The sequence below is a fragment of the Mustela nigripes genome, chromosome 17 (assembly GCF_022355385.1).
Source record: "Mustela nigripes isolate SB6536 chromosome 17, MUSNIG.SB6536, whole genome shotgun sequence".
Taxonomy (NCBI): domain Eukaryota; kingdom Metazoa; phylum Chordata; class Mammalia; order Carnivora; family Mustelidae; genus Mustela; species Mustela nigripes.
Window position 1 is genome coordinate 46,650,233 of NC_081573.1, and position 13,191 is coordinate 46,663,423.

At 39.2% G+C, this 13,191-nt stretch overlaps 1 protein-coding gene and 1 pseudogene across 2 annotated transcripts; one reads left to right on the forward strand and one right to left on the reverse strand.

Annotated features, from left to right (window-relative positions):
* Positions 1-1,428: 1,428 nt before the first annotated feature.
* LOC132004970 (peptidyl-prolyl cis-trans isomerase A-like) lies at positions 1,429-4,706 on the reverse strand (annotated as a pseudogene).
* A 176-nt stretch (positions 4,707-4,882) lies between these two features.
* Positions 4,883-12,152, forward strand: CMTR2 (cap methyltransferase 2). 2 transcript variants are annotated; one of them, XM_059382141.1, is made up of 2 exons: positions 4,883-5,071; positions 8,616-12,152. In XM_059382141.1, the coding sequence occupies exon 2, from the start codon at positions 8,635-8,637 to the stop codon at positions 10,933-10,935; it is 2,301 nt and encodes a 766-aa protein (XP_059238124.1). In that variant the 5' UTR covers positions 4,883-5,071; positions 8,616-8,634; the 3' UTR covers positions 10,936-12,152. The 2 variants fall into 2 exon arrangements, with proteins under 2 accessions (XP_059238124.1, XP_059238125.1); XM_059382142.1 differs by lacking the exon at positions 4,883-5,071 and adding an exon at positions 5,078-5,311.
* Positions 12,153-13,191: the final 1,039 nt, after the last annotated feature.

A 13,191-nucleotide genomic window follows, 5' to 3' on the forward strand; every position in this document is an offset into this window, starting at 1 on the left:
CAGCAGGGAGCCTGCTTCCCTTCCTCTCTCTCTGCCTGCCTCTCCATCTACTTGTGATTTCTCTCTGTCAAATAAATAAATAAAATCTTAAAAAATAAAATAAAATAAGATAAAAGTTGGTACCAAATGCATTCACATGAATGCATTTTTATCCAAATTTCCAAATACGTCAGTGCAGGGCTTGGTTATTTTCCTTGAACTTTTTAAAGTTTCAGATACCAGTTTTTTTTTTTTCTTTTCAGCGTAACAGTATTCATTGTTTTTGCACCACACCCAGTGCTCCATGCAATCTGTGCCCTCTCTAATACCCGCCACCTGGTTCAGATACCAGTTTTATTTATTCCTAACATTTCATCTTTTCCCCCAATTTTGTAAACCCTCCTGCTCTTAGGATAAAAGAAATGAAATATCATTTTATTTAATTATTTATTTATTTATTTATTTATTTATTTAAAGATTTTATTTATTTTATCAGAGAGAGGGGGGGAGAGAGCAAGCACAGGCAGACAGAATGGCAGGCAGAGGCAGAGGGAGAAGCAGGCTCCCTGCCGAGCAAGGAGCCCGATGTGGGACTCGAACCCAGGACGCTGGGATCATGACCTGAGCCGAAGGCAGCTGCTCAACCAACTGAGCCACCCAGGCATCCCTGAAATATCATTTTAAATAAAACTTCTGGCCTCATATAAGCATTTCTCACCATGAATGTGGATTATAAAGTTGTTTTTAAATTACTAGAGGCAATTTCTAGGAATTCTCTGCAGAACAGATTGGTCTTAGAATGAGGCAGAGCTAGGTCTAAACCCTGACTGTGCTTCTTACTGACTCCATGACCTTTGGCAAATTGCTTAATCACTTCGATCCTTGTTTATAAAAGTGGGACAATACGTGTATCTACTTCATGGAGTTGTTGAGAGGATTAAATGAATTTAAAAAGGCTGTTTTCAGTGCTAAGCTCATATTATGTACTCAAAAACTGTTAGTTAATGTTGTGATTATTTTAGTAAAGACTGGCTTAGTATATGCTTTGTTGTTTGAAATACTCCTGATAATATTTATAAAGCTTAGGGAACATAGTAATTGTATTTAAGAGATCATATAGCCCTCATCTAGCATCTAATCCCCTAAAAGAACAATATCCACAGCTTTTCATTTTAAGTTAATATTGATCAAGAATCAGAGGTAAAAAGCAACCAACTCCCACCCATAGCTAAAACGAAAGATTCATGACACCAAAAGTTGGTGAGGATATGAAGGAACTAGAATTCTTTGTTGTTGTTTAGTTTTTATTTCATAATCATAAACTTAACTCTGTAATCTAAGTTGACTTGGAGGGGGATAAGGAAAATATGGAACCATGGAACTGCTCCAGGGAACACAAAGATCATAGGATATTTTCAGCAGATGGGGGTGAGGGGGTCCTCTCCTAAGCTACGGGAGGAAGAATCTGGTGCTTGAGATATGATACAAGTCAAATTTATTAGACTTGTCCACATCAGCAATGGTGATCTTCTTGGTGGTCTTGCCCTTCCTGGATCCAAGGTGTTCTGTGGCTGCTACAATATTCCTGCCCTCTCTCACCTTGCCAGAGACCACATCAAACGTGCCATCCAATCATTCAGTTTTGGCAGTGCAGATGGAAAACTGGGAACCATTTGTGTGGGGTCCGGCATTTGCCAAGGACAAGATGCCAGGGCCCATATGCTCCAGGATGAAATTCTCATCAAATTTTTCCCCCTAGATGGATTTGCTGCCAGGGCCATTATGGCGTATGAAGTCCCCCCCCCCCCCCCCGGCCTGTAAATCCTGGAATAATACTGTCAAAGCAGGTAATTTTATAACCAAATCCTTTCTCCTCAGTTCTCAGAGAATGCAAGTGTTCTGCCGTCTTTGGAGCTTTGTCTGCAAACAGCTCAAAGGAGATGCACCCCAAAGGCTCACTGTTCCTGGCAACGTCCAAGAACAAGGTAGGGTCGACTGTGGCTGGGTGGTGTCTACAAGGGCCAGAATTATTAGGTATGGTGAGTAGGAATGTAAAATAGTTCAAACACTTTGAGAAAACTGTTTGGAGGTTTCTTCAAAGTTACACATAGCTCTACTTACCCAAAAGTAAAGAAAACATATGCTTACAGAAATGTCTTGTGCTAGAATGTTCATAGCAGGTTTATTCATGATAGCCCCAAACTGGAAACAGAACTCAGATGTCCATCAACAAAAGAATAGATAACTAAATTATGGTCTATCCATACAATGACATACTAATTAGCAGTAAAAAAGGAATGAACGTCAAATATGTAAAACAACATGAATATTGAATCTTGACAGGGTGAATATTGACAGGGGTCAGGACGTGCTGCCCCCAAATATGGTGACTGGCATATGAAATATTTTAAGTTAAAGGAATTTGAGAAAAGGTAGGTTCAGGAAGGACCCTCTGACTTTGCCCTGAAGCAAGTCATAAGATCCTGATGTGAGACAGGCATTCCCTATAACTGGAGGAAAGGAACATCCTTATCTGAAGAGGGAAGAACTTCAGGAGGACTCTGGATGAACAGGCCTTGCTAAATTTCCCCGACTGTACTACTCTTAGCTCATACCCATTTGTCACACTTTCCCACAACTTTCTACTCCTCATTAAACTTAGTACAAAAATACTCAGATTTTTTTTTAAAGGATTTTATTTATTTATTTGACAGAGAGAGAGAGAGAGATCACAAGTAGGTAGAGAGGCAGGCAGAAAGAGGGGGAAGCAGGTTCCCTGCTGAGCAAAGAGCCTGATGTGGGGCTCGATCCCAGGATCCCAGAACCATGACCTGAGCTGAAGGCAGAGACCCAACCCTCTGAGCCACCCAGGTGCCGCCTAAATACTCAGATTTAACAGTTTCTCCAGATCTTCATTTCCTTGGGGGAGGCTCCCATGGCCCATTAAACATGTTAGTAAATTTACATGCTTTCCTCTTGTTAATCTATCTTCTGTTACAGAGCCCCAGCTGAGAATTTAGAAGGGTAGAAGGGAGAGACTATTTTTCTTCCCTACCAAAAAAAAAAAAAAAAAAAAAAAAAAAAGCTTACTGGGTGGAAATGGGCTGCAAAGAAACAAACTGTAATGACTGAATTCATATAAAATTCTAAAACAGGCAAAACTAAACTATGACCGTATGAAACAGAGCAGCGGTTGCTTCTTGGGAGTGGGAGATTGACTGGGAAGGAGATTAAGGGAACTTTCTGGAACATTTAATAGCTGTTTGGCAAAAGTAGTTGAATAGTGCCTGTAGGATTTCAGCATATGACTGCATATAATTAGAAAATTTAAAAAAAGGGGGGGGCAACTAACCTGTCAATTTGGAAGTTCTTGGGAGATCTTTTCTGTCCAAACAGCTTTCCATGGGTTGCTCCTCATGCTCTCCAAAACTTATATTTTTCCTTTTTTGTTTTTGCCAGTATAATGTATAATTATAACTCATTACAGGGTTAGTTTACATTTCCCCAAAGACTAATGAAGTTGGGCATCTTTTCATGTGTTTATTGGACTTTTGAATATCATCTTTTAGAAGTGTTTGTTCTGGGACTTTTTTTTTTTTTGGCCCATTTTTTCCACTAGGAAAAAATTTTTTTGTAGGAGTTATATATTTTGGATACAAGGCCTTTGTCATATGTATGTATTGTAAATATCTTCTCTCACTCTTATGTTGTCTTTTCACTCTCAATGGTGTCTTCTGGTGAATAAACATTCTTAATTTAATATGGTTCAATTTATATATTTTCCCTTTATGTTTAGTGCTTTTTCTGCTTTGTTGGAAACTTTTTGCCTAATTCAAGGTCACGAAGATGTTTTCTGCTGAAAGTGTTGCTTGACTTTTAAAATATAGATTGGTAACCCAAATGAAATATATTTTTATGATGGAGGTAAAAGTCCAAATAAATTTTTTTTTCCATATGAATATCCAAATGACCTAGCACCATTTTTTTGAAAAGACAATTGTTTTCCCTCAATTGATGCACATTCTGGAGGACTTGTAAAATAATGTATTTTATATACATATATATATAATTTATATAAATGGTTCAAACTCTACACACAGTTCTGTTTTCCTATTTTTATGCAACACTGTTGACACACATAACCCATTATTAGCTGAATAGTATCCCATTATATGGACGTATCATGAAGAATTCAATTATTTCCCTAAAAGCAGACATTTAGAGTTTCCAGTTTTTGTTACTGCTGTTGTTAAGGTGCTGAAATGAACATTTTGTTCAAAGAGAGTGCCTGTTTGTTTCCGAAGGATAAAGTGCGAAGCGCGGGAATCCCCCAGCTCAGGTTGCAAGACCATTTTAAAGTTTGCCTTCTGTAAGGATTATGCCAGTTTTTATGCCCACCCACAGTCTAGAAACGTGTTTCATCATATTCTCGCCAAGAGTGGCCATTATCGATCTTTTTAATCTTTGCTAAATTAGGTGAAAAGGAAATTTATTGTTTTCATTTCCAACGTTTTTTTTTTAAATAGCTTAAAATTTTTTGTATATCCTTATTGGCTTTTTTACTTGTTTTGAATGGCCTGTTCAACTTTTCGCCCAATTTCCTTTGAGATTGTCTTTTCCTTACTAGTTTATAAGCATATATATGTTATAATAACAGAGTGTTCTCTTGCAGTTTCCCTTGTTTGGCTTTTAAGCTCATACCGTCCAACGCCGGTTTTAACTTGCATGACAAATCACCTGCCTAACAGCCTTGAAAAGCCTTCACTGCCCAAAGGCCAGGTGGGCGGAGCCAGCGTGCTCTGGAAGGGTTGCCCCTCCCCTACTCACGGAGGGGGCGGGGACAAAAGACGCCCCGCCTCCGCGAGCACGCTCCGTTGCCATGGAAGCCGTGGGCGCGGATCTTGGCGCTTCCCAGCTTCAGTACCTGGCAGAGAAACGAAACCTAGGTAGCGAGGGCTTCGGGCGGCGAGAGTCGCCGGCGTGCGTAACGTTGACGCGTGACGCCAGCCCGGCCTCGAGGCGCGTGCGCAATGTGTCTTTCAGGGCCCTCGGGCCACTGTCTGCCGACGTTCGGCGGCGGCGCAACCTGGAGGTGGGTTCCCGCTTCTGGTGTGGCGGGGGCGGGCCAGGGCCTCATTCTCGGCCTCTCGGAGCGCCACCTACCTCTGCAGAGGCAGGGAGGCTGGGGGCGCCGCACACTTTAGGAGCGACCGTTCCGGGAAGCGGCCCGGCCCGGGAGCGGAAGTGGAGGATGGTTCCCTCGAGTGAGGAGAGAGCGTGAAGCGCTGCCTCTCTAGACTCGGGGGGGGGGCCGAGGTGGGCGTGAGCGAAGGTAATCAGACCCGGGTTCTGAGGCCGGGTCCTCCTGCGACTTTCCAGAGGGTGAAGCAGGGGCTGGGACGGAGGTTCCTCCAGGTTAGGAGGGCTCGGGCCGCTCGAAAGGAGCTTGGGACTCACTTCCATCAGGTGAAAGGTGATCGTGGGTGCCCCTGGCCCAAATTAAAGCGCTGGATACACTCTAGCTAATTATTTTCACCGTTGCTGGGAGGAGGAGTTGCCAGAAACACTTCTAAAACTCCTTTGTAAGCGTTAATTGGAGAGAGCACTGTTGATGAGATCTTGTGGGTTTTGTGTCAGGCCCACGAATTTTGCAGGTATTTCCTTTGTGGCTTCGAGCAGGGAGCTACAGGACTTTTCCACTCTAATCTGCAAAACAAGAATGGTAATGCTGACCCTCCTGGCAGAATTATGATGCCACAAAGCTCTATGGAGTGCTTAATGAAAGGGGCAGGGGAACATACGGAAACTTTTTCCCTTCTACTCTGTGAACCACGCGTTTTGTTGTTGTTTTTTATTTTTGGTCGTGCATTGAAGTGCTGGAGTGAAGTTGAAGTGAATTATTATGACTCCTATTCAGAACCTAATCAGAGGAGTGCCCTTTGTGCTAAGTATCATATACATTCATTTGTTCAATAAATACTGTGTGTTTACTGTGTACCAAGCACTGTTGTAACCTTGGGGTGATATAAATGAGTCAACAAAGCAAAGATCCTTGCCTTGTGGAGCTTAGATTCCAGTTTGGGGAAGACAAAAAATAAACATAATAAGCAAAATATAGTAGAAGGAAAAGAAAGTCATGGAAAAAGAAAAGTACAGCTAGACCCATACCTTTACCGTTGGTGGTAGTGCAAGATGCAACTAGGGTGTCAGGGTAGATTTCATAGAAGAATTACACCTGAGTAAATATTCGAAAGAGATGAGGGAGTTAGCTATGCAGGCAGTCTGGAGGAAGAGGGTTCCAGGAAGAGGAATTGATCGAGACTTGCAAGTTGCGCTGTATCTGGTGGTAAGTGAACAGGAATAAAACTTGTGTGGCTGGAGCAGAATGAATAAGGAGAATAATAGACAATTAGGTTAGTGACAATTAGGTTGGGGCTGGAGGGCAGAAATCTTCAAGGTCCTTGTAGGCTACTGTAAGGACTGTGGCATTTACTTTGAGTGAAATGGGGAGCCAAAGCAGGCAACGATAGAAGAGACCAGTAAGAAGGCTATGGCAGTAATCCAGCAGAGAATTGACAGTGTCTACAATCAGGAGGCTGGTAGCTGGAGGTTGGTGGCTTCTGGGAATTTGATAGGAGGAAACGAAGGTGGGATTATAGACCTGAGCATTATTCAAAATATACATATATATAGTCAATATCTATAATTTGTATATAAATATATCAGATATAGTCTTGAATTGTGTACCACAGGTGTAGTCCGGAAGAACAGAGGTGTGTTTGAATCACTTTAGTTTTTCTCATGTGAAGGTAGTTGTCTGTTAGCTTACGTAAGATTTCAGAGCTTATCTACAGCCATTAATTAGTATGCGAAATTAGACTAAAATCAGATATTTTTCCAAGATAGACTATAGTTGCCGTCTAAACATGGTTGTAGTTTCCAGTAAGCACAGTGGAAATTAAGACAAAATAACTTGTAATAAACCTTCGCTTGCTTTTGTTTAGTATTTTGTTGAATGTGACAATGCCTCATTTTTGCTTTCTTTCAGAAGTCTGTCTGAATATAGCTTCTAACTAAAAAAAAAAAAAAAAAAAAATCTAAGAAAAAGTTATTGCTGGGCAAGTGTGACCATTAACTATACTTTACACGTATTGTAAATATACCGTCACGAACAGAAATGGCTGAGAAGATACTTGTTATTTCAATAAGCTTACAACTTAGTTGAGTATACAGGGTTGTAAATAATTTAAACAAAACATAAGAGGATGAAAAAAGTGTGCTACAAGAACAGTACAAAATAAATGCTAATAAAATATAGTCTTTCGGGTATTGTGTTTATCGTGGCTCAGACTCACTTTTGTTTCCCATTTTAATCATGAAACATTGGCTTTTTGCGGGATGATGGTTGTGTTGCCAGTTTTTTGTGTTTTACTTTAGATTCCTTTTGAGAAACTGGTGTAGAATGCATTGAGTATACTAAGTAAATGCAGAGCTTAGGAACTTAAAGTGCCTATTAATTAACACTGAGCCAACAAGTACTATGTAATACTTACAGCTCTGTCTTCTGGGATGTGTAACTTAGGCCAACACTATGCCATTAAGCCATGCTTCTTTCCCTTATATCTCTTTCCTTCTCCAGTGTTTTTGGTTTCTTAGGCGGTGTTAGAACACAGAATGTACATTGACTTGTTTATAATTTGTAAATTCAATGAGGATATTTCTTCAATTTAAAGATCCTCTATCAAAGTGTGTTACATTTTGGTGGCAAGAGGATACAATATTTTATAGTGGAGGCATGGAGTTGTCTGAGCAGATAATAGAGGAATCTAGTTTAGAGACATGCCAGGTTGAGCTAAAGTTCAGTTTCAGCATTGAGCTGAATAGAGGCTAACCAGTCAGGTACACCACAGTTAACAAGCAGTATGGTGATGAGTGTTAGTTGGTGGCCTGTAAAGGTGATTTGGTACTACATCACATCCGTACCAAAGTGCATGTCTTAGCAAAAGTGTGAGATCTGGATGGAGAATGTATCTGGCAGTTGTAAATAAGTATGTTGGCAGAGAGGCCTGGTATCTATACCAGTAATGGGTTCAGGTGTAGAATCTTTTCCTGGAAGGAGGTGAGATTTGAAGGAACTAAAAAAAGCTGAAAGTCACTTGTTAAAGCTTGGTCAAAGTTCGAGGGATGAATCTTAGTCTGACAGTGTGTTTGGGGCCGTGTGGGTGGTGTCTCAGCCATGGATAGAGGAAAATTTTGGGTAGGAGCTAGACAGATTATTCTGTTAATATGGGCCGCCATCACAGATGAATATTCGTTGGTATATGCTTTTTATATGCTAACATGTTTATCCTCACCTAAAAAAAAAATGATACCCTAACTTTTTAAAAATAAGAAACAGGCTCAAAGATGTAATTTGCCCAGGCCCACTTTTTAACTGTGGATTTGAGTTCAGGTCTGTTGGATGTAAAAGCCTTTACTCTTTCTTTATTCCAAATTGCTTCATTGTGTAACAGAATGTGCTGACATTAGTCTTCCCATTTTAGGTAGTTTGTCCTGGGTATGATCTGATTTGCTGTGGATGAGATTTCACTCACTAATAAATTTGATTCATTTAATTATGTGTTTTCTTTTTCTAGATTTTAATTTAATTTGAAAATGAGTAAGTGCAGAAAGCCACCACTGGGTTCAAGTCCTGAGACATTCAGCCCAGATGTTCTTGCTGACATTTTTGAACTCTTTGCCAAGAACTTTTCTTATGGCAAGCCACTTAATCATGAGTGGCAGTTACCAGATCCCAGTGAGGTTTTCACTTGTGATCACATGGAATTTAATACATTGCTTGATTTGAAGAACTCCCTAAATGAAGTAAAAAACCTACTGAGTGATAAGAAATTGGATGAGTGGCACGAGCACACTGCTTTCACTAACAAAGCTGGAAAAATAATTTCTCATGTGAAAAAATCTGTGAATGCTGAACTTTGTACTCAAGCATGGTGTAAGTTTCATGAAATTTTGTGCAGTTTTCTGCTTATTCCACAGGAGGCTTTTCAGAATGGAAAATTGAATTCTCTACACCTTTGTGAAGCTCCCGGAGCTTTTATATCGAGTCTCAATCACTACTTAAAATCCCATCGATTCCCCTGTGATTGGAGTTGGGTAGCTAACACTTTGAATCCATACCATGAAGCAAATGACAATCTTATGATGATTATGGATGACCGACTTATTGCAAACACCTTGGGTTGTTGGTACTTTGGTCCAGATAACACTGGTGATATCATGACCTTGAAATACCTGACTGGACTTCAGAACTTTGTAAGCAACATGGCTCCTATTCACTTGATCACCGCAGATGGGAGTTTTGATTGCCAAGGAAACCCAGGTGAACAAGAAGCTTTAGTTTCTTCTTTGCATTACTGTGAAGTTGTCACTGCTCTGACAACTCTTGGAAATGGTGGCTCTTTTGTTCTGAAGATGTTTACTTTGTTTGAACATTGTTCCATAAACCTGATGTACCTGCTAAACTGTTCCTTTGACCAAGTCCATGTTTTTAAACCTGCTACTAGCAAGGCAGGTAACTCAGAAGTCTATGTGGTTTGTCTCCACTATAAGGGAAGAGAGGCAATCCATCCTTTGTTATCCAAGATGGTCCTGAATTTCGGGACAGAAATGACCCAGAAAGCTCTCTTTCCCCATCATGTGATTCCCGAATCCTTTCTTAAAAGGCATGAAGAATGTTGTATGTTCTTTCATAAATACCAGCTAGAGACTATTTCTGAGAATATTCGTCTGTTTCAGTGCATGGGAAAAGGGGAACAAACAAAGCTGAATAATTTAAGGGACTGTGCTGTTCAGTATTTCATGCAAAAGTTTCAGTTGAAGCCTCTTTCCAGAAGTAATTGGCTAGTGAAAAAATCTAATATTGGTTGTAGTACAAATACAAAATGGTTTGGGCAGAGGAACAGATATTTTAAAACCTATAACGAAAGGAAAATGCTGGAAACCCTTTCATGGAAAGATAAGGTGGCCAAAGGATACTTTAATAGTTGGGCAGAAGAACATACTGTATATCATTCTGGGCAAAATTCTCTCTTAGAAGGGACAGCTTCCAGTCTTGAGTGTCACTTGTGGCATATTTTAGAGGGAAAGAAACTGCCAAAGGTAAAGTGTTCTCCTTTCTGCGATGGTGAAATTTTAAAGACTCTTAATGAAGCAATTGAAAAGTCATCAGGAGGAGCCTTGAATTTGGATTCCAAGTTCTGGCCCAAACAGCAGTTTTATTGTTCTTGTCACATTTTTACTGAAGAACTGATATTTTCTGAGTTGTTTAACCTAACCAAGTGCCTTCAGGATGAGCAGGTGGTAGAACCCAGCAACCAAATGAAGTGCCTGCTTGTGGGCTTTCCAACCCTCCATGATATCAAAACACATATACCACTGGAAGTTCACCTCTTGGAATCAACTGAACTCATGACTTCCAGCTGTTCATTGCTTCATGATGGAGACCCGACTTACCAGCAGCTGTTTCTGGACTGCCTTCTACAATCATTGCAGCAGCTTCATACAGGGGATGTTATGATTTTGCCTGTACTTTCTTGTTTTACAAGATTTATGGCCGGTTTGATCTTTATACTGCACAGCTGTTTCAGATTCGTCACATTTTCTTGTCCCACTTCTTCTGAGCCCCTGAAGACCTGTGCAGTCCTGCTGTGTGTTGGTTATCAGGACCTTCCAAATCCTGTTTTCCAGTATCTGCAGAATGTGAATGAATTGTTGAGCTCTTTGCTTAAATCTGACGCACCCCAGCAGGTTTTACAGTTTGTGCCAATGGAGGTGCTCCTTAAGGGGGCACTACTTGATTTTTTGTGGGATTTGAATGCTGCCATTGCTAAAAGGCATTTGCACCTAATTATTCAAGGAGAGAGAGAAGAAATCATCGGCAGCCTTCAGCTATGACGTTGAACTTGTCCTTTCTGAGATTTAACTTTATGGCTTCTTATGGTTTCCATTGTTAATTTCAGTCCTTTGCTATTTAAAAACCATTCATTTGGGGGAAGGGCCAACTTTTGCATCATTGAAAGTCTCATTATTTTGGGAAAACCACCAGCTAGTTCTGATCTCCTATACATGCCTGTAGGCATGGAGTTTGCCATATGGTGCAGTCTCTCCAGTGATGATATTCAGCCTCAGACACGAGATGTGTGTATACAGTTGGGATGGACACATGCATACTTACTTAAGCAGTTTACTTGGTCTTATTTATCTGTTTTAAGATTTGCACCCATGTGCCTTCCTTCAGATTAGATTTTTTCCCAACTGATTTCTTCATTGGCTAATGCTGTTAATAAATTGAGAGAGGTCTCTGATGAAAGGAGTGAACCACTCCTCAGCAGCACTGGTTCTTTAATACCGTGTCACTTATGGATTCGGGGGAACTCCTCTTGCCAGATGTTCAGTATGTGCCATTCCTTGCCTTTAGGCCACTGACCCAGTTTACTTGTGTGGTTTAAATAAAGCTATGTGCTGTTTCCTGAATATTTAATGACCACAGCCATCCAGCTGGGAGGGATATCAGGACAGCTTCAAACCAAAGATCATGTTTAAAACAAGGAAAAATCACTGTGTCTAGTACACACCTGTATCATGAAAAGTTTAATTTAGGAATGGTGTAGAAATCTTTAACTTCCGGGACATAATCTGTGAGCGAACAGATTTTTTTTAGATTGTAAAATAGTGTGTATGGACTCCTTTCGGGGACATATGAATGTAATGAACAGAGTGAATCCTAAAGAAAAATTTTAACACTTCCAGAATGATGGCTCAGCATTCAAAACTTTTCAGTCTTTTTCTTTGAAAGTAGCACTTTACCAAAAGATTGACCATGAGATGGTCATTTTATCAGTTGTGTCTGATTTATTTTGAATTATATGTATTTGACGTGTAAATGAGCTATTCTGGCAAACTGTATTAAGCAGATCTTCATTACTTCGAAGTTCCACAAAGTGGGGAATGTTTATATTCTCACATGTGCGTTTTAGACATTTTTGTTAGTTATTAAAAAATAGATGTATTTTCTGATGTATTTGGTTGATAAATATTAATCTGAATTTTTTTCATGTTCTTTGCTATTTTGAGTTCCATTATAGATTCATGAATAAAGTCATTAGCAGAGAGATTTTGTGTTCGTCTTTTTTAAGGAGAATCATGGGGGAAGTTAAAAATATATCTTGGAAACATTTTTTTTAAAGGAAGGTTTGAATGGGAGTTAATGTTCCTTCATTTCCTCTGATTTGTATTCATTAAAATTTAGTCCTTAATATTGTAATAATTATAGAATTTCTACTTCAGGAAAGAAACTGAATACTGGTACTGGTGTTAAAACTTTCTTTTGAGCACTTCAAATAAGTGTTGAATGCTTTCGTGGTTTTTTGTTTTGTTTTATTTGTTTTTTTTTTTACACTAATCCATCTCTGTTGGAATACATAGCATAGTGGTGTATATTAGAATATATTTTGGTATTTAACTTGACTTTCGGAATCAGTTGCTGTTCATCTGATTTTTTTGGATTCACATTTGCTCCATAGGTGAGAATAGGACTTGAAGGTTCAGATTGAACTTGATGTGGATGACAGGTACCAATGACTTATAGGAACTTCTCTTTGAGAAAAAAGGGAGGAAAAGTGCTGTCCAAAAAATGAATGACAAGAAAACTGTAAGGTGAGACATGATTTATATAGTAAGATAGGGTTCTTTAAAAAAATTATTTTTGTAGATTTTGAGATTTTTAACTTAATTGTTGAAATTAAGAGTTTTGTTGAAAAAAGTATTTTACAACCAGAAAATGTAAACTTCATAAATGTGTTTTCTAAAAACTTAGATGAGAAACAGGTTTTATAAATTTAATTTTTCCATTGTTCATTTTTGTCCTCCCTAAGAAAAATATATTTTAGTGGAGGCCTTTATATATTATCCTAATGTTGCTTAAATATTTTAATGCATTAAATATTTTAATGCATATCTTTTCTTGAGTAAATTAAACATCGAGTTTGTGGACTTTACTCCATCTTTAAAATCGTTTTTTTATGTTTAAAAAGATCCAGAGATCTTGGAGTGGAATGAAAAGTATTTAAAATACTAGGAAGAATTGGAAGAAAAAGTTGTTCGATGCTTTTGTTATTTTACTTATTTTTGATGAGAATATACCTGCTCTTT